Source organism: Herpailurus yagouaroundi, unplaced genomic scaffold (assembly GCF_014898765.1).
Source record: "Herpailurus yagouaroundi ecotype Mexico unplaced genomic scaffold, PumYag 200, whole genome shotgun sequence".
Lineage (NCBI taxonomy): Eukaryota > Metazoa > Chordata > Mammalia > Carnivora > Felidae > Herpailurus > Herpailurus yagouaroundi.
This window is the reverse complement of record NW_024412431.1, coordinates 2,194,079-2,218,012: the sequence shown is the minus strand read 5'-3', so window position 1 is coordinate 2,218,012 and position 23,934 is coordinate 2,194,079. Positions and strand designations below refer to the sequence as shown.

General features: G+C 43.2%; 2 protein-coding genes, 1 long non-coding RNA gene and 1 pseudogene across 3 annotated transcripts in view; 3 read left to right on the top strand and 1 right to left on the bottom strand.

Annotated features, from left to right (window-relative positions):
- The first annotated feature begins 2,014 nt into the window (after positions 1-2,014).
- On the top strand, positions 2,015-3,683 carry LOC121013936 (olfactory receptor 7D4-like). The gene has a single exon (XM_040449811.1). The coding sequence runs from the start codon at positions 2,113-2,115 to the stop codon at positions 3,049-3,051; it is 939 nt and encodes a 312-aa protein (XP_040305745.1). The 5' UTR covers positions 2,015-2,112; the 3' UTR covers positions 3,052-3,683.
- A 4,346-nt stretch (positions 3,684-8,029) lies between these two features.
- LOC121013836 (zinc finger protein 639-like) lies at positions 8,030-13,034 on the top strand (annotated as a pseudogene).
- Positions 13,035-13,311: 277 nt separating this feature from the next.
- LOC121013945 (uncharacterized) lies at positions 13,312-14,198 on the bottom strand. The gene is made up of 2 exons (XR_005782990.1): positions 14,069-14,198; positions 13,312-13,696 (listed from the first exon to the last, which is right to left on the bottom strand). It is a non-coding gene; the product is annotated as an uncharacterized LOC121013945 (long non-coding RNA).
- Positions 14,199-14,316: 118 nt separating this feature from the next.
- Positions 14,317-23,934, top strand: part of LOC121013930 (zinc finger protein 426-like) — a 15,979-nt gene continuing 6,361 nt past the window's right edge. Inside the window, exons 1-4 of the mRNA XM_040449803.1 lie at positions 14,317-15,070; positions 21,562-21,659; positions 22,153-22,238; positions 22,867-22,993. Coding sequence (XP_040305737.1) covers positions 15,054-15,070; positions 21,562-21,659; positions 22,153-22,238; positions 22,867-22,993 — 328 coding nt within the window. The 5' untranslated portion in view covers positions 14,317-15,053. The remainder of the gene's footprint in view (positions 15,071-21,561; positions 21,660-22,152; positions 22,239-22,866; positions 22,994-23,934) is intronic.

Genomic DNA, 23,934 nt, shown 5'->3' with positions numbered 1-23,934 from the left:
AGAGAGAGAGAGAGAGAGAGAGAGAGAGAGAGAGAAAGAGAATCTCAAGCATGCTCCAGGCCCAGGGTGGCATAGAGCCCTATGTGGGGCTTGATCCTGTGACTGGGAGATCGTGACCTAAGCTGAAACCAAGAGTCGGATGCCTAACTGACTGAGCCACCCAGGTGCCCCAATTTTTGCATATTTTTGATGAAATCTATTGATTATTTTTCTGCAATTAAAGTGCTAAGTTTTAATATAACACACCCCTGCTCTAGAGTGAGTGCACATGAGCACACCCTCCCATACAAGTTTCGTGTTTTCCTTTAATGTGTGTGTGCTTTTGTTTCACCTTTTTTTTTAAATCTATGTAGTCCATCTGCTCTTCCCTGTTCTTGGATGAGTCCACTTGGCAGATGGTATTTGAAAGAGGGAGGCATAGGATCTTCATTAATTAGAAGTACTTGATGGTGTTCAAAAGAGCTACCAGGCCTGCTGTGTTTATAATGATCAGAGTTCCACCTCTGATGGCTCTCTCAGTTTAATATTGGTAAGCAATAGCCATAGAAGACAGACAGACCACAGTGATGGTAACAGAATCTCACATTTATCAAGTGTCCACAGAATGTCACAAGAATCACAGTAGAAACATTACGTGCATCATCTCATTTACTTCACTCACCAGGCTTATGGTGTAGGGAACACTTACCACTTCCATTGTAGGGGTGTACTATCTGCAGCTATGAGAGATTAACTTTCTCAGGGTCACACAGAGAGTAAGTTGGTAGACCAAATTTCTATTCCAGCAAGTCTGACTCAGATCCTGTGTTCTAAACCACAGCTGTATGCTGTCTTTTGGGAGAGTTGTATATCAAAAGTAAAAAGGAATAGGTTGATTTTAAAAAGCTATCATTGGGGCGCCTGGGTGGCACAGTCGGTTGAGCGTCCGACTTCAGCCAGGTCACGATCTCGCGGTCTGTGAGTTCGAGCCCCGCGTCAGGCTCTGGGCTGATGGCTCAGAGCCTGGAGCCTGTTTCTGATTCTGTGTCTCCCTCTCTCTCTGCCCCTCCCCCGTTCATGCTCTGTCTCTCTCTGTCCCAAAAATAAATAAAAAAAAAAATAAATAAAAAGCTATCATTTATTGACCAAAAAACTATCATTTATTTACTGCACCCGAGCCCTTTGAATCCTCGAAGAAGTTAATATCCATAACCACATATTTAGAATGAAAAATAATAAGACAATAGTTATGTCACATTGATACGAAGCATAAAATTAAGGCTATTTGACTTGAGAATACACATTAAGTAACTAGTATACAGGTCTTTGAATAGTGGAGATTATCAAAGAAAGACATTCAATGTCTTCAGTTATTTTGAATGGTCATAGAAGAAATTGGTTTATGTACATGGCGTCAAATAGAATTAGATCAGTGAATAGGAGATAAAAAGAGATGTCTGCTAAATTTTTAAAAGGACACCTAAGAACATTTAGATTGAAAATGAGCTACCATTTGACTGAGCGAATCTTACCTTTGGAAGAACTAATGGAGGGTGAAGGATGTCCACCTAAAGGTGGTATTAGAAGGGCGCCTGGGTGGCTCAGTCGGTTACTGACAGAGTCAGCATTTGACTTTGGCTCAGGTCACGATCTCACAGTTCATGAGTTCAAGCTCTGCGTTGGGCTCTGTGCTGACAGCTCAGAGCCTGGAGCCTGCTTCGGATTCTGTGTCTCCCTCTCACTTTGCCCCTCCCCTGCCCATGCTCTCTTTCTCCTTCAAAAATAAATAAACATTAAACAATTTTTAAAGATGGTATTATTGGGGCGCCTGGGTGGCGCAGTCGGTTAAGCGTCCGACTTCAGCCAGGTCACGATCTCGCGGTCCGGGAGTTCGAGCCCCGCGTCGGGCTCTGGGCTGATGGCTCAGAGCCTGGAGCCTGTTTCCGATTCTGTGTCTCCCTCTCTCTCTGCCCCTCGCCCGTTCATGCTCTGTCTCTCTCTGTCCCAAAAATAAATAAACGTTGAAAAAAAAATTTAAAGATGGTATTATAAAGGTAATGACTGGCTGATGTCCCAGTTGGCTAGGCACTAAATATTTCTTTTCACTCCTTCTCTAGGAGACACATCAGACACATGGAAGCAGGAAACCATACCAGAATATCAGAATTCTTCCTCCGGGGCCTCTCAGATGACCCAGAACTGCAGCCCCTCCTCTTTGGCTTGTTTCTGTTCATGTACCTAGTCACTGTGCTAGGAAACCTGCTCATCATCCTGGCCACCCTCTCTGACTCCAACCTCCACACCCCCATGTACTTCTTCCTCTCTAACCTGTCCTCTGTTGACATCTGTTTCATTTCCACCACTGTCCCGAAGATGCTGGTAAACATCCAGGCACAGAGCAAAGACATCTCCTACCCTGGATGCCTCACTCAGCTGTATTTTTTTATGATTTTTGCTGGAATGGATGGTTTCCTCCTGACCGTGATGGCCTATGACCGGTTTGTGGCCATCTGCCACCCCCTGCACTACACAGTCATTATGAACCCACGACTCTGTGGCCTGCTGGTTCTGGTGTGTTGGCTCATCATTTTCTGGGTCTCCCTGATTAATGTCCTACTGGTGAGGCGGCTGACCTTCTGTACAGGTACGGAAATTCCACATTTCTTCTGTGAAATGGTTCAGATTCTCCAGGTAGCCTGCTCTGACACTCGTATCAATAATATCTTCTTGTATGTGTCGACTGTCATACTGGGTGTGTTTCCTCTGACTGGGATCTTCTTTTCCTACTCTCTGATCGTCTCCTCTTTAATGAGAATGTCCTCTGCAGCAGGAAAATATAAAGCATTTTCAACCTGTGGCTCACATCTCTCTGTGGTCTCCTTGTACTATGGGGCAAGTTTGGGGCTCTATCTCAGTCCTGCTGGGATCCGTTCTTCCCAGAGAATCCCAATTGCCTCAGTGATGTACACTGTGGTCACCCCCATGATGAACCCCTTCATCTACAGCCTCAGGAACAAGGATGTGAAGGGGGCCCTGAGAAGACTCCATAGTCGTGGAGCCCTTTGTCCATGATGGGCCACTGGCCTCAGAACCAAGTAGACACTGTGAGCTCCAAAAGGCAAATAATTGTGCATATAAATCTCTTGGTTTTCTTCCTCCCCTAAAAGACATGCCTCACTTCTTCTATTCTCAAAATCCCCATGACTTTGCCTTCATTTGGTTTTGGTTTTGTATTAGTTTCTCCTCAATAATCTCTTCAGTAATTCCTTTTTTCGTTTGTCTTCCCTGTTTGCAGCCCATAACATTCTATCTCTGGTTAGCTTTCCTACAGTCATTCCTGAGATTTTTAATACTTGATGTGAAGCACTTATAGCAAGTGCCTGCATGGTTTCCTCCCAAAACTGTCTTCTCAAATGCTGACATCCTTCACCTTCATTTGGTTGTAAGTTTGTTTCTCCCTGGAGGAAACAGAATGGAAACCATACAATAGTCATAACCAAAGTGCTTGCCATATCAAGACTGTGCTTGTTGATCTACATCTGTAAATTTATGTATTTGACATTTACTTAAGATATTTTCCCTCTTTTTCAAAAAGATTGAGATTGGGATGGATCCCAACATGGAAACCTGAATATGATCCCATGCTCCTAAGTTTGCTATCTTAGTGTTCCTGAAAACACTGATGTGGATTTTCAACTTTAAGAGTAGGGATCTTGGGGCGCCTGGGTGGCGCAGTCGGTTAAGCGTCCGACTTCAGCCAGGTCACGATCTCGCTGTCCGTGGGTTCGAGCCCCGCGTCGGGCTCTGGGCTGATGGCTCAGAGCCTGGAGCCTGTTTCCGATTCTGTGTCTCCCTCTCTCTCTGCCCCTCCCCCATTCATGCTCTGTCTCTCTCTGTCCCAAAAATAAATAAACGTTGAAAAAAAAAAATAAGAGTAGGGATCTTGATTTGAAACCTCATTTGTTCAGGTTTGTAGGCAACATATTGCATAGGATATCACTGAGATATTGCCTCATATTTGTCTTTCTTCTGCCTTCTTTCCTTCCTTTCTTCTTGTTCTCTGCCCATTTCATGTTCTATTGGACCTTTATTTCCCCATTATTGTGGTTTTAAGATATGCCCCCAAGATCCTAAAACATGTAATAATGATTACAATAGACTAAGACTATTTTGGGGGGAGAGAATTCATAGTAGGTATTATCAGGAGTTGTAGTTACACACTTGTGAATTGTATTCAGAACTCACTTCACTTGTTAAAAAGAATTTTGATAGAAATGAGTCTGCAGTGAAGAATGGAGTAGTAGAAGGTATCAGCATTTCTCCTTCATTCCCCGGGATCCTTTTACTTTCTCCGCCGCATAACAATGTTATGACTGCCAATGTTCAGCAACAGGTGCATGGGGGTAGAAGTAACAGAGAAGTATGCCCCAGCATGGACAGATCTTGATGGAGAGGTGTGAGGTATACCATCTTCTTTACTCCTTAGCTGTGATAATTCTCATATTTCCATTTTGTGCCAATTTCCAGTATTTTCCCACAGGATGAAAACTCTGCTCGCTTGTTGTGGGAGCTGACTTACGGTATGCTTTATTGGATATATTTTGTTCCCTGTATCACTTCTCCTGTCTCTAACCCATGTCCTTGTTCCTTACTTCTCCCAGTAAAGCACTTGCACATGAATCATTGGCTCAGTGTCTGTTTCTGAGGACCCCTAATGAAGTCAATTAATTCCCTGTGAAGGGAATTAAAACAATATCATAGTTGGAATTTTTGGTTTTGGGACAAAACCAAACTGAACGAAAAACAAGTATTGGAGATATATCTATATCTATATCTATATCTATATCTATATCTATATCTATATCTATATCTAATCTATATATCTATAGCAATATAGATATATATACATACATATATAGTTAGATCTTGAAATTACTGAAAAAAATAATAATTTTTCAATAATATTGGGGTGGGTTCAATTCACTTTGATTCCATTAAGTTTCTAGCAGTGTGTAATTATTGTCTAATTTGTAATTTGTCCCTACAAATTGAGGAGGGGACCAAAGAGGTAAACATGATTGTAATACGGAGTGGTGAGCATAATAATGTTGGTGTATAAAAGAACCTATTGAAAAGAAAGGTAAAAAGTTTTCAAGTCATCTTGAGTAATTCCAGAGAAAATATTTAAAAATTTATTTCATGAGGGGTGCCTGGGTGGCTCAGTAGGTTAAGCGTCCGACTTTGGCAAAAGTCATGATCTCATGGCTCATGAGTTCAAGTCCCACGTTAGGCTCTGTGCTGAACATCTTGGGGCCTGGAGTCTGTTTCGGATTCTCTCTCTCTCTTTCTCTCTCTCTCTCTCTCTCTCTCTCCCCCTCCCACCTTGTGCTCTGTCTCTCAAAAAATGAATAAATGTTAAAAAAATTTTTTTTAATTTATTTAATGAAATTGAGGTATAATTTGCATACCATTAAATTCACCCATTCAAAATGTAAATTCAATAATTTTAGTAAACAGAGAGTTATGCAACCATCACCACAATGCAGTTTTAGAACATTTCTAACACTCCAAAATGTTCCCTTGTCTCCATTTGCAGTTAATGTCACTCCCACCTAGTCCTAGGCAATGCCTTATCTGCTTCCTGTCTCTATAAACTGGCCTTTTCTAGATATTTTATGTAAATGGAATCATATAATATGTGGTCTTTTGATTCTGGCTTCTTTCACTTGGCGTAACGATTTTTGAGGGTTATCTATGTAGAAAACACATATCAGCATTTTGTTTCTTATGTTTGCAGAATAATACTCACATGTATAAATAAATGTAGCCCTATTTATCCAGAGTTCGTAGACACTTGGATATTCCAGTTTGGGGTTATGATGGGTGAACTTTTGCATGTGTGTCTCTGTGTTGACACGTGTTTTCATTTCTTCGGGGTAGACAACTCATGGTGTAATTACTGAGTCACACGGTAAATTTGCATTTCATTTGTAAGAATCTGCTAAACTGCTTTTTCAAAGTGGCTTCGCTACTTTGCATTCCCCCAAGAAATGAGTGATGATCCACATTTTCCACATCATCACCAACACTTGGGATTCACCAAAAACTTCTTGTGGGAGAATACACTGAGCACTGAGCACCAAATGATCGCTAGAAGCTTAACTGGAGAATGGGTTGGGTAGGAAGTAGAGAGGAGAGAGGAACCTAGAGGAGAAAGGAACCACATACACATTAACATGGAGAAATTCAAGACCGAGGTGTTTCAGGAGGGTATATGGAACTGATGACTGCGTTATTGGAAATAAGTCTAGATATGTAGACGGAGGACAGACTATTGAGAGTCTACTTTGATATATTAAGGATTTGAAAGCAATGGAGCACTGGTGCCACGCGTAAACACAGGTGTAGCATGAGGACCTCAGGATTACTCTGAGTGGGAGAAAGTGGAGGCAGAGGGGACAGTTAGGAGATGGTTGAAGTGGTCGAAGGGAGAGATGATGAATGATGAGGCTGTGACCTAGCCAGTGGCAATAAAGGGGGCAGATTTTGGAAGAGAGGTGTATTAATTTCCTTTTGAAGCTGTAACACCTTGCCATTAAGCTGAGTGGCTTAAAATCACACACATTTATTATTTTATGTTTCTGGAGGTCAGAAGTCTAAAATGCATCAGCAGGGCTGCTTTCTCTCTGGAGGTGCTTGAGAAAGTTTGTTCCCTTGCCTTTTCTAAATTCTAGAGACACCCCCCCCCCCCTCCCCATTTGTGGGAGTTTCAGCAAAATCCCAGAAGAGCCTTAGAATGCAAAGGGGCATTTTGAAAAAGTAGACCTGTGCCCGGGTGGTCAGCTCACTGACCGTGGTCCCAGGTACACACCTGGAAACAGCCATAACCCCATGTGGACTTGGCTACAGCCCCATTTGGCCATGGCACCAGCAAAATCCCTCAGGCCCTGGAAGGAGACACATCCACCCATGCCTCAGGTAACAGGCCTGCTGACCTCACTCTGAGAGGCAGACCTTGAACAGCCAGCCTATGACCCAGCTCTAGTCTCTCTCAGCTGTGGTCTTCCCATAGAGGAATCCAGAAGGATTGGTGTCCATCTGTGTCCCTGTAGATTTTGAAGCAGCCCACAACCCAGGGCCAGACTCTGAGACATGATGTAGGAAGAATCATGCCCACAGAGGGACCGAGGGGGAGCCCCATCTATCAGTGCCCACTGAAGCAGGCCTACAGGACTCGGTCATGGATGTGGAACCTCAGGCAGCTCTATGACATGGCTGCAGCTCCTCTGAGCTGCGTTGTGGAGCTAGTCACACATGGCTAGTGAGAGAGCCATACCTTTCCACACAACTGGGAAAATAGCCAAGCTAATGAGGGACCATAAGGCAAGCTGAGGGTCAAGCACAAGCTAGCACAACACCCCCCCCCCCACCAAACCCTGCCCTCCCCCCATCCCGAGGTGGGATGTGTGTGATATTCCACAGGCACTCCTGGCTGCCCAAGAACAAAGGAAAGGAAAGAAGACAAATGGTTAACTGATACAGATCACAGTCAAACAGGACAGGAATCTCCATTAGTTTACAAATGTCTTAGTAAGTTACAAGAAAAAGGCAATCTTATCAATAGCCTAATCTCCAGAAACCTGTGTACTCAGTTTCCTAGAGCCCTGATATCACCCTCCCCTCCAAAGTGATAGGGGGAACAAAGGCAAGAAGGAGATGACAGGTAAAATTAAATTTCTTTCTAACCAGCAGCCCAGTAACAAATGCTTGAGGCAAATACAGAGTATAACAGTTCTCCAGCAACTTCCTACTGTCTTAATGTTAATGCATTACTAGAGGGAAAACAACCTTAGCTTGACAATAGCAAGATCCCTGGCATCTTGTGAGTCCTCTTTAACACGTAAAAGTCCTTCAGGAGGCCCTCCTTTTGCCTTTACCTCCCCCAACTCCACAGTATATAACCTGCCACTCTTCACAACCCCAGTGCAGCTCTTTCTGCCTATGGATCCTGTCCCTGTGCTTTAATAAAACCACTTTTTTTTGCACCAAGATGTCTCAAGAATTCTTTCTTGGAAATAGGCTCTGGACCCCCCACCCCTCCAAAACCCCACCACTGCCACCTGTGGACCCTGAAGACCCTGTGCCAGCCCTGACCAAGGTCCTGGAGGCAGTCCTGTTTTCCCAGGACCCAGATAAGGTCCTTTTCCCTATTAATAGGATTTCCAACCACAGGCCCTTCTACAGATCCAGGAGCTGTGGTATCACATGGCTCCAACCCCACTCAACTTGATCCCAGAGGCAAAGCCACCATCCCTGAAACCCAGCAGAAGATCTTTATCTAGTGAAAGAAGCCTCTCAATTAGATGGAAAGAAGTGTTTGCTCCTTCAAACACACAGACCCTAATACTAATCCCACCTGTCTGCATACACTACCAGCTGACCTGTGAAGAAGGCCAAGCTGAACACCTACTGCATAACATACAACAAATATTCCCTAACATTATATATTTACCATGACATATTAAAACATATAAAGCTACCATAATCAAGAGTGCATAACGCACATACATAAATATATTAATATATTAATAGTACACAAGAGTTCTTGAAACCAATGTGTCCGACTTCTGGCTCAGGTCATGATCACACAGTTTGTGAGTTCGAGCCTCGCGTTGGATTCCATGCTGACAGCTAGAGCCTGGAGCCTGGAGCCTGCTTCAGATTCTCTCTCTCTCTCTCTCTCTCTCTCTCTCTCTCTCTCTGCCTCTCCCCCATTCATGCTCTGTCTTTCTCTCTCTAAAATAAATAAACATTAAAAAAAATTATAATAATTGTTTTTTAAATAAGGATGGAATTCCAGGGGCGCCTGGGTGGCTCAGTCGGTTGAGCGTCTGACTTCGGCTCAGGTCATGATCTCACGGTCCGTGAGTTCGAGCCCCGCGTTGGGCTCTGTGCTGACAGCTCAGAGCCTGGAGGCTGCTTCTGATTCTGTGTCTCCCTCTCTCTCTGCTCCTTCCCCACTCATGCTCTGTCTCTCTCTCTCTCCTTCAAAAATAAATAAAAACATTAAAAAAAATTTTAAAAAAAGGATGGAATTCCAATTCAGTATGCCAAACGGTTTATCAATAAGTCGTCCTAAAACAATTAGCCATGTTCTCTGGAGGAAAAAAATGTGACTGGATCCACTATCACACACTACATGTCAAAATAAATTCCATTCAGATTAGAGATTTAAATGCCGTTAAATATGTTTAAGAAGAAAATTATAAAATCTGAATAAAATCTACCGTTTGAAGAGACTTTTTAAATCCAAGCAGGAAATGCAGATAGTCTTATAAAAACTGCAGAATTGCGGGTGGATTCAATGGAATTTTTTCTGGCCATTGTTTTGGTGTCTGTTCCATGAGACAACCAAACTTATTTTGACACCAAAAATGACGATTCTCATAGAGGGACATCAAATGACTTCCCAAAATTTACAGATGGAATCAAGGCCAGAAAGAAAAACCATTACTACCTGGCTCCCAGTCCTCTACTTAGAATTCTAGACCACACTGCCTTTCCCACAAAAAAAATCTGCTGATACTGAAATTTGTGAAGAGTGTGTGACTCACCTTGTTGTAGGTCCTGTTAGGATGTCCCTGGAAGGGGACAGCCCTCTTGCCAGCACACCGGAAGAAACTGAAGGTCAACCAATTACCGAGCAACAGCACAACCTGCCGCGAAAGAAAGACCCACCCGAACCTAAACCGGGAACTGCTGCAGCTTAAAAACCTTACCCCACCATACCCGGGGGCGACTTCCCTGACTCCTCTCACTCCTTGAGTCACGGAACCTCGCCCGGAACCTTAGTTCCCAATAAAGCCTTAAACTGCAAAAATTCTTTTTGACTCTAACTCCTATCTTTACCCCGCCCAACGCCTGACACTAACAGGTCGTGATCACTTATGAACTTCGGACAGCAAAAACAGGATCAAAACAAGTTTATTACGGCCGGGCCAGACAGGGAAATACAACAGGTCCCGAAAGTCTGGCCCCGAACAAGCTTTGGGAATGTCTCATAAAGGCTGTATCGACCACTCGGGTTGCAAAGGGTGGCAGTTTGAAAGGGCGGGCACCAATCACACAGTGTTGTAGGTCTTTAAAATATGAGGCGGGCACCAATCACACAGTCCTGAAGAATTTTAAAATATAACTTGTTGACTCTAGCTAGTTGAATGCTGAATCATGTTGTTTACAATATTAGTCTTCTATCTAGTTTGAACAGAATGCGGTGCCTGAGAATGGGGAAGGGTGATTACGCCAAGCAGGTTTACAGAAGCTCAAACAAGCAGTTAAGAGGGAGTTTTATCTCTCAGTAACGCAGCAAATGTGGTTTTAAGCAGAACTAATATTTTGAGAACAGGAGCAGCACTTCTATGAAAGCCCAAAACAAACACTGGTTCAGCATCTCACACTCTGTGGTCCTTCTAAGCTTATATAGGTCATAGTTTACTCTTGGGCTACAGGAGGCTAGCTATGTTTGCCCTTTACAACCTGAATCAGTCAACCAACAAACTCAAGAGCAGAGTCCTATAGAAATTCACACTGCTGAAGATGTTCCAATTGCTGCAGAAGTGCATGCAATTTCTGAAGATTATGATACAGAGACAGAAAACAATTCCTTGATAGTCTCCACAACCAAACTGAAGGGGAGACTCCAGCTAAGCTTTCCAAAATTCTTGGCAAGAGCCAAGCTTTGAATGTGATGGCCCAGCAGAAGTAGCCTTTACTGAGAGCTAATAGAGCAGTGGCATCTAGAAATGTGAACTTTGTGAGTTCAACAGTAATGAGGGACCATAAGGCAAGCTGAGGGCAAAGTACAGGCTAACAGCACCTCCCCCCCTACCCCACCCCCCCAGCCAGGTGGGATATGTGTGATGGTCCTCAGACACTCCTGGCTGCCTAAGAGCAAAGGAAAAGGACAGAAAACAAATGGTTAAACTGACAGGGGTCTCCTTCAGTTTACAGATAACTTAGTAAACTGCAAGAAAAAGGCAATCTTATCCATAGCCTAATCTCCAGAAAGGCCCTAATATCACCCTCATCAAGATGTAAGGGGGGTTGGGGCGCCTGGGTGGCGCAGTCGGTTAAGCGTCCGACTTCAGCCAGGTCACGATCTCGCGGTCCGTGAGTTCGAGCCCCGCGTCAGGCTCTGGGCTGATGGCTCGGAGCCTGGAGCCTGTTTCCGATTCTGTGTCTCCCTCTCTCTCTGCCCCTCCCCCGTTCATGCTCTGTCTCTCTCTGTCCCAAAAATAAATAAACGTTGAAAAAAAAAATTAAAAAAAAAAAGATGTAAGGGGGGTTTAAGTGGTTGCCATGGTGATGTGGGAAACTAAGGCAAATGAAAAATCAAATTCCCGGGGCACCTGGGTGGCTCAGTCGGTTGAGCATCTGACTTCAGCTCAAGTCATGATCTTGCAGTTCATGAGTTTGAGCCCCGTGTCAGGCTCTGTGCTGACAGCTCAGAGCCTGGAGCCTGCTTCGGATTCTGTGTCTCCCTCTCTCTACCCCTTCCCCACTCATGCTCTGTCTCTCAAAGATGAATAAACGTTAAAAAAATTAAAAAAAAAATTAAATTCCCTTATGGCCAACAGCCCACTGACAAGTCCTTGAAACAGGCAGAGTGACCTCCCTCTAGGAGCTCAGCTGCCTTGATGATGACACTTTGCTAGGGGCAAAGGGTATCTTGGCTTAACATTATCCTGTCTGCCCCGCCCCAACCTGGATCCTGTGAGTCTCTTTAAACACATAAAAATTCCTTTGCAAACCTCCTTTTTCTTTAACCCCCGAGTATATATTGGCAATTATACTCCAAGCATATGGCCCCTGATATACATCTGAAGGCTCTCATGGCTGAGGTTTTACTAACAGTCATAAATGATGTTTTCCTAACAACAACCAGCCCCTCAAGATCCTGGAAACCTTGCTTCCAAAATACCTTAGAGACTTTCTCTATCCCTGACCCCCTCCCAACCTGAGGATATATAATGAGTTACCCATCACGACCCCAGTACAGCTCTTCATGCCCATGGGTCTTGTGCCTGTGCATTAATAAAATCACCATTTTGCACCAAAGACATCTTCCAGAAGTCTTTCTTGACTGTCAGCTCCGAACCCCACCATTACTCCCAAAACCCTATCAGCAAATATTTTTCTGATTTAAATCAGCATATGATCCTGAAGCATAAGTGTACTGATTCAGATGTGTGTCAAGCATGCAAGGACAGTTTCTCTACCAACGTGCTTCTGATCGAACACGCAAACTGCGTGAAGACGAGCCCTACATTTATAGACACTGTGACTATAAAACGGTGATTTTTGAGAACCTCAGCCAGCACACTGCAGACACCCATTTTATTGACCACCTTTATTGGTGTGAGCTGCACAATGTACAGTTCTCCTCATGCAGTGACCTCGAACTACATTTCCGGGAGCACAGCTGTGATGAATGGTACGTGTGTCAGTTTCGTGAGCATGAAACAGTCAATTCAGAAGACTTCCACACCCATGTGGTAAGTGGACATAACTAAAGAGTTAATCATAAATATAACCACGGAGAAGATGGACAGCTACAGCCTCTTCAGCAAAATTACCTCTGACAAATGTAAAAACTTCTTTGTATGTCAAGTATGTGGTTTTCGGAGGAGACTTCTTGCAAATGTTAACAGGTGTTGCTACAGAGATACTTAAATTTCTCCTCATGCTTGTGATGACTGGGAAAGGCTTTTCAAGGATGCTAGAATATTGCAAACAGTTGAATTCACCTTTATCTGAAGGGGTTAATTTATGTCAATATGGTGAATATTCGACAAGACAAACTGAAGAACTTAATATTCATCTAGATTTCAAGCACTAAGCTGACTTACCTTATAAATGTAGTGACTGCTTCATGGGGTTTAGGAAGTGAGAGAGAATTAAGAAGTCACCTTCAAGTCCATGAGACAACTTAATTACTTTCTTTAACTTCCATAATGTTAATGTAAAATAATAAATTTGAGTTTTATGGGGATGTTTAAAAAAACAAATGTTTGTACAGTAAAGGATGAAACATTAGGGGTGCCTGGGTGGCTCAGTTGGATAAGCATCTGACTCGATTTTGGCTCAGGTCATGATCACATGGTCCTGAGATCAAGCCCCTCATTTGGGCTCCAAACTGGACATGGAGCCTGCTTAAGATGATCTCTCTCTCCCTCTGACCCTCCTCCGTGCTCTCTCTCTCTCAAATAAAAGATGAAACTTTAACATAGCAACCGAGATGACCAGTTCTATAGATACATAAAACACATTTGATGATGCACATGAAAACGATGTTTCTCTTTATTGAAGAATAATTGACATACAATACTGGATTAGTTGCAGGCATACACATAACGCTTTAATATACATACACACCATGAAAGGGTCACCACAGTAAGTGTAGTTAGCATCTGTCAACATACAAAGGTGTTACAGTGTTACATTGACCATATTCCAAATATGGGTACGCTATATCTCTTGTCTTCATTATTTTATTTATAACTCAGACTGTATCTCTTAATCCCCTTCACCCATTTCCTCCATTCCCTCCCATTCCCCTCCACTAAGTCTTGAATAGATGTGACACTCAGTCCTGCACAAAGGCCATCCAATGAAAACCACAGCAAACGTGATTAGGGGAGCAACTTTATAACCATGCCTGAAGAGAAGAATGCCTGGTATCAGTGCGATCTCACAAAAACAGATATGCATATTTGACACAGAAAAAGGAAAGATTTACAGGAACTGTCATAACAATGAAAGCAAGGCATCAACGACTAGACTTCAGCGTCGTGTCCAACGTAAATGACAATGACGAAATCAAGGCCTAGAGACGGGATGGACTGAATGCGGTAGACAGACTGTGATGGACTGTCGGGCTTAACGATAAGGGACGTGCAGGGAGGCCGGCAGGAAACCATTTACTGAGCAGGCTGTGGGGTGAACCCATTGGCGCCCTGCGGGGAACTGGCCTCGCCCTCCGCCCACCCCCGCCCCGCCCCCGCCCCCACCCGTAGCCGCGCCCCCATACCTGGTTCCTGCCCCAGCCTTGTCCTCCGGGCGGGATCCAGGCCTCAGGCCCAGCGCGAAGCCCACGCTCGAGGGAAGCCCAGTTCCGCCGTTTGATGTGGAAGTCCCGCCCCTCGATTCCCGGCAGGAAGCGGAAGTGGCGTCACGCGCTCGCCGGGGTCTCCGGCAGCTTCTTGGCGCAGGGTTGAGCCCGTTGGGCTGGTAGCGGTCGGACGTGGGCCGGCCGTGGTGGGGAAGGCGTGAAGGGAGGCAGGAGGTGGGAGTCCAAGGCCGGTTTTAGTCGGGGTCGGCGGTGGTCTTGCTTAACGGCCGGGCCGCGCGGCTCGCATCCGCCTAGACCGCCCGACAGGCCGCTGAGGCCGGCGGTTCTAGCGCGGAGCCGCTGTGGTCCTGCTGGGAGGGCGCGTGCGCGGGGTGTTCGTGGCCACTGTGCTCGCCCGTCCTGCAGTGTGCAAGCGGCCTTTGTGACTTTTGTCCCAAAGGAAAAGAGTTTCTGCTGCTGGGAGTGGCCCAGACTCCGCCGCGTTACTCGCAGCCTCAGGGACCCGGCCGGTGAGCGTTCTGGAAAGTTGGTTCAGCGGGGCCTGTGTTTCCTTTCGGTGGGCAAGAGGCAGTTTTATCTGAGAATGTGGCTTTGTCTGCGCTCGTCTTTTCTTCGGGACACACTGTCTTAGGCAGGTGATATGCTTTCTCGGATGTGTGTAGTGTGCATGTTTCAGTACCTAGTTATACACACGTGCTCCACTGGTCTTTGTACTAGAGAAACAGTTTTCACGTCGCTTTTCCTGAGACCCTCCTGAGCCTGTCCATTCCCACCAAGTTGCAAGCCAGGGACTTCGGGAGAAAAGAATGGAGGCGTGAATACTCCATTTTCAGAATAACTGGATTTCCCATTAACAGGGCATTTGGACTGTTTTCCATTTAGTGGAAAGACATTTTTCTTTCATAACATCTTAAACCTGAAGGAAATGTAAGCAACTACTGCTATGAAATGTGCGTTCAGGTAGGTTCACCCATTTTTGCATTTTGCGTGGTTGCTCTCTCTAGATAAATGTATTTTTCAGTGGACTGTTTGAGAGTAAATAGGAAATAAATTGTAGATGATGCTTGACCTTCAAGTACTTAGTAGCGCATCTCCTAAATATAAGGACATTGTGCTACTAAAACCATAATACATTGATTCCACCCAAGAAAATGAAAAATGTTATCTAATATCTGCTCTGTAAAAACTAAAGTTTTTCACATTGTTTCAAAATACGTTTTTGGATGTTTCGGGATCTAGGATACAATCGAGGTTTATATGACAAGTTTTTATGTCTCTAAGTCTCTTTAAAGCTAGAGCAGGGGGGTGCCTGGGTGGTTCAATGGGTTAAGCCTCAGACTCTTGATTTCAGCTCAGCTCATGAGATCCAGCCCTTTGTTGGGCTGACAGCATGGAGCCTGCTGGGATTCTCTCTCCCCGTCTGTCTGCCCCTCCCCGGCTGGCGCGTGTGTTCTCTCTTGAAATAAATAAATATTAAACAAAAAATAAAGCTAGATCAGAGCCATTTTTTCTTCATAATACTGACTTGGAAGAGTCACATGTTCTTTGAAAACTTGTACTTAATGCTATTTGTGATTTTATTTCCATGATGTGTTTAAATGTTTTCTTTATTTCTTGGAATTTTAGAAAGTGGCAATTGGGTTCAGTATAGAGTTAGTAGACTTCTTGTCTGAAAGGACAGAGGTAGTACATAGCAGGGGTGCAAGAGCAGCTGGCTCTGGGGTTCTAAAATCCCAGGTTCTAAAACAGACCGGGTTCTGTTACTGGCTGCTTACAAAATCAGAGAAGGGAGTATTGTTGAAACACCACAGGAATGTACGTCAGTAAGGCCCATGCCACGAAAATCAGCTACCTAAAGACTAAATTGTAATGTTACCCTGTAATAATTTGTATATTAATCAAAACAGGAAGGACATAGGGAAAGTGAAAGGCTAGTGTGTGTGTGTGTGTGTGTGTGTGTGTGTGTGTGTGTGTAGTATATAGTGTATAGTATATAGTATATATAAATAAACACATGCACATAAATAAACAAATACAACAAGCATAGACAAAACATGTCAACCCAGTATATTTTAGGTTTAGTTTAGGTTTCTGGAATTGGCCTTGAGGTGATTGTCCATCGTTCACTTCTTCAAGGCTAATCCCCTACTTCCAGGCCTTGGGTACGTTGGGTGTTGGCGTTAGTCTTTGCAGTTCCCCCAGCAGTGTCGGTATTATTCCTGGATGGTTATGTCCAGTGGTGGGAGTTCCAGGATCCTCCTTTTGGATTTTCCTGCCATAATGGTTCTTACGCTATGGGTCAGAGATCAGGGAATTCTGCCAGTTGCCAAGAGTGTCTGTATTGCAATTACACGTTTAGCCGCTGGTGAAAGAAATCCACAGAGTGGTAGCTTGCTGCAGCTGGGTTTAATCTGAGTTCATTGGAGTTAAGACTTTTTAAAAAGTTGTCTACCCCCAGCCTCCACTTTGACTTGGTGGTGTGCCACAGTGATATATTGGATCCTTAGTACTTAGTGTCATCTTAGAGATGGTGTGGAATAGTATTTTCTTTTCCCCCGTGTACAGTCATTCTCATGAATGCTTATATGAAGGATCTGTATGAAGATTTTTAGTATGGATTGTGGTGATGGTGCAAAATCCTTTGCTGAAGGGGTTCTAAGTTTGTTCGTCTATGTCTGGAAGTTGGGTAGTGGGCTGTGATTTTCCACTGGGGTGAGTCAAGTCAGAGTTTTGGTTATTAGAGACTTATTCTTCCAGACATCAAGTAAAATTCTAGTACACAGGTTGGCATACTGTGGACCCTGGGTCAAATCTGGCCCTCCAGCTATTTTTGTACGTAGAGCTTTATACAAACTTAAATGTATTCATTGGTTCTTTGAAACCACAATGACAGAGTTCAATATAGCACAGGGACTATTTGGCCTGCGTTGCCTAAAATGTACTGTATGGATCTTCAGAGGAAGTTTGTTGACCTCTGCTATACTAGGCTGCCTGTCTGTTTCATTGCAAGGGACTAATTAGTTTCTGATTAGTTAGCCACCACTAAAGATCTCTGCAGGACAAAGCATTCTGATTTCCTGTTTCATTCTCACTGGTCTTGACAGTTCATGTGCCCACCATGTCTTTGGTAATTAAGTGTTGCCTACTTGACTTCTGCTACTCTGGGTCCTCATCATTCCTACTGAAATCAGGGAGTCCATCTCAGTGATGGTATATCACCTACAATCATACCTGAAGTATAGAGGAGAATAACCACTTAGGCTTCAAGGGTGAAGGTGCTCCACTTACCCGTTTCTCAATAAAGTTCTGGAAAGAGTGTTCTGTTCCCTCAAGGTGGGATGGGGAATGGGGGCTGTGTATCACACATGATAAATCCGTTGCAACATTCCTGTCTCCCTAGGATTTGCTCCTTCACATTTTGTTGTGGAGTTCTGCTGGTATGTGAACTCTTTCTGCTGGTATGTGGGTCACCAATGAGTCTGTGGTGCCATCTAAGCTGTTAGAGCTTTCCCCAGATCCATGAGCTAGAATGTATGAAACCCAGACTGTCTAAAAAGCGCACCCATGTCAGTGAATTTGGCCCAGTTTATTTGTTGTATTTCAGCCTTCTAGCTTTGGCATGCTTACAACTGTTTCTCCCATAGGGTACCCAGATTTCTTCTCCATATTACTGGAGTTGGAACTATTTTGTTGTGCAAGCTATTTTATCTTGCACTGTGTTGTATTCCTGTTACTGTGGATAGTGAACTGAACTAATGTCACCAGGGGCATAGCACGTGGTTTGGGTGGGTCTTGAGGAGGAGCATTTGCTTCCAAGACTTCTAACCCAAGTGAGATTTTTCCTCAATATTTTTAAGCAGAGGAAGGGTCATTTCAGAAACGAAAGGGCAGGATAATTCCCTGATATGGGAGTCAGTGTCTTATGGATTCAAGATTGTGAGCTTCCTGTTGGTCCGACTAGATGTCCCCATTCCAGTTTTCAAGTACTCATTCCTCTCTCATCAGTGCCCTAATTTTCACACGAACAACTAGTTGAGACAGCCATTCTAATTGTGGTGTTACTTTTACCTGTGCAATTAAATTTCATGTTTGATTTTCAACAGTGTGAGTCCCGTGGCCACAAGAAATGTGCTTTTTAAGAGCTGTCTTGAAGCTTTCTGGTTCTCAGACCTTGAATTGAGCTTGTCGTAGTAAATCTGAGCATGTCATTTGGTGTGCAAGTCCAGCCATAAGAATCCTTGTATGCATCACTAGTGAGGTAGCAGCCAAATATAGCATTTACTTGGACTCCCAAGCAAGTGCTTTTGTTTGCCTATCTTCACAATGAGCTACAGGTGATAGCTTGATTTTCATAACGCAGCTGAACGTCTTTCCCATTGTCAGGGAGCTTAGCTCCTGGCTCCAGAACAAAGACTTGATGAAATCACACACTTGATGAATCTCCACATCTTATCTCTACCAGTGTACCTCCTGCAGTCACTGTCCATCTCAATTTTGTATAAGTCTGGGTGTATGATCAGGAGACAAAAATCTCTCCTTGATTTCTAGATCTACATGGGAAGAGTTTACAAAGATGTGAAGAGCACTCTATCCTAGAATTGAACAATAATAAGGTAAGGTTTGTAGGGGTGCCTTCTCCCCAAGACTGAGTCACATCTTATTTGTGAAGGTATCATTGCAGTCCATTGCTTGTGAATAAGTTGGCTGGGTTTCCTGGGGCAGAGGTGGTCAGCAGGCATTGGGCAAGCATTTGGAATGCAGACAAGCCAGGTATCCACAGGAAATAAGTGTTCAATTTGCAGACATTCCTGGCTGGTGGGTAAGTGCTCAGAAGACTGAGATTCCCCATACACTTGTATTTCTAGAATAATTAACTGCATTTCCCAACACTTGGGATATATACTTTGTTAGAGACTGTTCTTTAAGTGTAATCTAGATGGAGACACATTAAGTGATGTAAAGTAGCTTAGTAGGTCTTGGTCAACAATCACTGGGTGCCCTCAATGAGCCAGGCCCCGTGACCGTACTGGAAAATAATGTTCTTCAAGCAGATGTAATGCTACCCTTAATATGCAAAGAGCTCTCCAAAAGAATGGAGATGCTGACAGGGGATGCTCCTGTCAGACAGCTTTTTGGGGAGATGAATATATTCTGTATTTTCCTTGTACTGCTCATTACACGAGTAAACATAAGTGTCAGAGCTCATCCTCAGAATACTTAAGATCTACGCATTTCATTGCATAGCACTTATATCTCAGTTAAAAAGAAAAACCAAAAGGAAAAATGTACAGGTGTGGCATGAAAGTAAACACATTTGGGTCTGTTCAGCCCAAAGGACTTCAGTTTGAGACCCCTGGCAGTAAGTGCAATCTCTACGAAGCATTTGAGATGCAGTGTTTGTGGCAGCATGTAATTTCAGGGTTCTGGTCTTTTCATGGATAGAATGAAGTATCTCGGGTTGTGAGGGTTATTTTGGTTTATGGTAATGAAACTGGAACTTCAGTGTTTGTCATCACTTGGATAGCATTCTGTAGATCAGCATTTGGGCTGCTGTTCTGTGTTTAATTTATTAAAAAATTACTAATTTTTAACGTAGGAGTTATCCTTTGAACTGTATCAGATTAAAAGATAAAGTGAGTAGGAAGCCTTGTTAAGAAAGGAATAAAGGGGCGCCTGTGTGGCTCAGTCAGTTAAGCGTCCAACTTCGGCTCAGGTCGTGATCTCACAGTCTGTGAGTTCGAGCCCCGCGTCAGGCTCTGTGCTGACAGCTCAGTGCCTGGAGTCTGCTTCGGATTCTGTGTCTCCCTCTCTCTCTGCCCCTCCCCTGCTCATGCTCTGTCTCTCTCTGTCTCAAAAATAAGTAAAAACATTTTTAAAAAGTTAAAAAAAAAGGAATAAAAATGACATAAAAACTTGGTGAAAAACAGAAGTGATAATAGGAAAAGGAGGTTCTCCAGGAAGACTTCTAAATAGACCAGTGTGAAGCTGTCTGATTTGGCATTGCTCCTTTGCCGGGGTGAGAGGAAGTCCATAAACCTTAATTGAACTGAGCCTCAATTAGGATCCACTGAGGCTGTTGAATACTTGTAATGTCTTCTGAGTTTTATAAAACCTTTCCACCATTATTTTTCTTATCTTTTTGGGTTATTTAGAATAGCTTATGGTTACTTGCCTTATTTGTCCTTACCTTGCCCAAAAGAAATCCAAAATATTCGTGTATACATTTGTGTTTGTATATAGGATACTCGATTTTCTCACCTGTTTGAATTTTTGCAACAATGATTGGATGAATCCATTTATAATTGAGTATGTTGTCTCTTTGGAATGTTGGGCCATTAAGCCCTGGAACATTTGCTGTATATATCACTGTTTTCTACTTAGTGCCTAGCACAAGACCACAATTTCTTAATTATTTGTGGAAAGAATGAAGGAATAAGCCTATTATGATAACTTAAAAGGAGGTTCAGGGCTCCAAGCCACTCTAAGCTCCATCAAATGAAGCCCAAGGGTGTTAACCAAATAGAACACTTCATTTTTATCCTCTGTGTACTATCCAGCAGTATTCTAGGCCAGTGCTGTCCAATGGAAATACAAATGTGTAGGTCATGTATATGAACAAAGCTTTCCTATACCTGTAATAAAAAAAAAAAAAAGGAGATACACTTTATCCCATCTATTCAAAATATTTCAGCATGTAACCCATATAAAAATTTATTGTAAATTATTTTCGTCATACCAAGTAGTCAGAATTCATTGGACATAAAATTTTTGTGACATGTACTTGATATGTGTTTGAATCATGTAATAAATACAGTGGAGAAAGTAGACGTAAGTTTACCCAACCATATTTAAGTTCTCTAATAAGTGAATCTGCAAATGAGTTTTACATTTAAAATATAAAAATAAATAAAACTTAAAATCCTGTTTTACTAACTGCCTATCAAATACTCAATAGCATATGTAGCTGCTGGCTACCAAAATGGACAATGCAAGTCTAAAATGATGTCTGATTATTATTTGGGAATAAGAACCTCAGGAGATCAAACATTAGAGACAAGCCTATCTACATTAAATTGTGGATCTCTTTTTTACTAATTGGAAGGTGTTGGACAAATGATTAGTGTTCTATCTCTCTAATTTTATCAGCTATTAAGTAGGGCTAATGATACCTATTGTAGAGAATTGTTATGATAATCAAGTGAGCTGATATACATAGAGCTCCTAGTGAGAAAATGTGTCACATATCCTCAGGAAATTGTAATCGATGTTATTGACTTTCCTACCATAGATTATACCATTTTTAGTGAATCTCACATATATCATCTGCAGAGAGAGAGGTAATGTATGATGTTTGATTGATGGATTAGTAATGCTTGCTGATTAATGATTGATGTGGAAAAACTCCAGTTAACCCTGTGTCAAGAGTAATGAAAATTGCCATATTTACTTAGATTCTTAAGTTGCACTGAAGTGATCTTGGCATCAGATTTCGCATCAGGCAGATTTCACCATCAGTGTCCCAGGATGGCAGCCATTGATTTGACCCGTGGTAAGTCATTGTTGATTCTCATTTTCAGAGGATTCTTAAATGTAACCCCTATACAGTATAGGGTCCAGGGATCTGGGCCTAAGCAGTTAGGCTGCTGGTTCATTAGAACTAAAATTTGCCAGAGAATGCTGTTCTCTAAGTCAGCTTCCTGGTGTGTGTGCTTTGGGAGTTGGTGCTGCATAATCCCATTGATGAGTTCTGTTATCTTGGGCAAATAATCAGATTTCCCAGGGATTGGGTTTCCATACCTGTAAAATAAGACTGTGGCCCCTTTCTACATGGGCAGTGTGTCTGGCACATTCTTTTTGTGGCTTCAGGTGTGGCTGGGCTACTCTGGTATTTTATGGCAATAGTGTGTATTTGCATGAGATTTCTTGAGTGTGTAGGGATATACGGGACTCTCAGAATAGGATGGAATGACTTTCAGGTGGGTGATTCTGGGAGATATGCTTGTGTTGCATTCTAAGAACCTAAGTGTTATTTTTTCCCTGAGATCTTTCTAGAGATCATTTTCCCCTTCATGAGGAAAACACAGAGGCAGAAAGGATGGTGGCTGTCTGGCTGAAAAATTATCATCAGGTAAGAAATAATCACATCAATCAACAGAATGCTGTATTTACATCTACCAGGTGGACACATTCCTTCTAGGCACATCTATGTCCTGAGCTTCCTAAAGCAAATAAAGCCCCATGCAAGGACTGAGTCCCGAATTGAAGCTTCCCTGGAAGTGGAAATTCATTGAAAAGGGATTACAGTGAAAAATAGTCTCAGTATTTCAGTAATCAATCCTGAAGCTCAAGGATTTCAAGTGCAGGCTTCCGCCTTGCTGTGTGCTCTGACATGGTAAGATGTAAGTGTCCTTTTCTTAAAGAATTCAGTCATTTTATGTTGTTTATCGAGAATCTGTAGCGTGCTCAGAAGTCTATTGCAATAGAAGGAAATAAGAAGAGAGCTCCTACTCTGGTTATGCTGAGATAAACTCATGTTTAAAAGGTGACATTAAAACCGTATGAGTGGAGAGGAGCAGTGAGTGAGTCTAGATCGAGAGAAGAGTACCTAGGACCACAGAACCATGAGATGATAATGAGAAATCTCCTAACCCTGCATCAGTATTGAGTCTCCCATCCTGAAAAAACGTGTTCCTTTGGGGTTTTTTGGTGAACGTTGGTGGGGATGTTTCTTAGGCCAACCCGGTGTGATGATTTAGATTTCAGTGACCTTTGACGACGTGGCATTGGACTTCACCCAGGAGGAGTGGATATTACTGGACCTCTCTCAGAGAAACCTATACAGAAACGTGATGCTAGAGAACTACCAGAACCTGGTCACAGTAGGTAAGTAAGGCTGCCACCATTCCTGATATGGATCATGTACTTAATGTGTTTCTAGGCTTGGTGATGCCTAATCTGAAACAGAATTGGAAATAAGAGATGCATAGTCCCTGCACTAATGGGCTGTAATCTGCAGTGGGTATTCTGGAAATGTGGCCATAGGGCCCACAGTAACACCATCGCTCTGCTAAGAATTTATATTCTCTGACTCCATTTTTGACATTCTGAATTATAAAGCTGGGGTTGTTGGCCCATCTTCTATGTTCAGTAAGCTATCCTGACGATTGTGATGCGCTCCAGCGTTTGAGACCACTGCTCTAGTGATTTCCCCATCAGAAAAGGAAGATCTCCTTTCCTTATCTCCTTTATTTCCTTTTTTTTTTTTAATGTTTATTTATTTATTTTGAGAGAGAGAGTAGGGGGAGGGAAGAGAGAAAGGTAGGGAAAGAGTTGGGGGGTGGGGGGGACAGGGAGAGAATCCTAGGCTTTGACAGTGCAGAGCCTGATGCAGGGCTCGAACTCACAAACCACGAGACTGTGATTTGACCTGAGGCAAAGTCGGATGCTTAATCGACTGAGCTACCCAGGTGCCCCTTCTTTATTTCCTATTTGAATAAATGTCTTACGCTTTTTAAATATATATGTACGTTTGTTTTGGCTTTCAGGGGTCAGAGATAATGATTTTTTGTCACAGAAAGGGAGCATTTGCCTTTTTGGTCCTTTGGAATAATTTCACTGCTTTCATTAGAAATAAGAGTTTTAGGGGCATCCGGGTGACTCAGTTGGTTAAATGTCCAACTCTTGATTTTGGCTCAGGTTGTGATCTCATGGTTCGTGAGTTCAAGCCCCACATCCAGCTCTGCGCTGACGGTGCAGAACCTGCTTGGGATTCATTCTCCCTCGCCCTCGCCCTCGCCCTCGCCCTCGCCCTCGCCCTCGCCCTC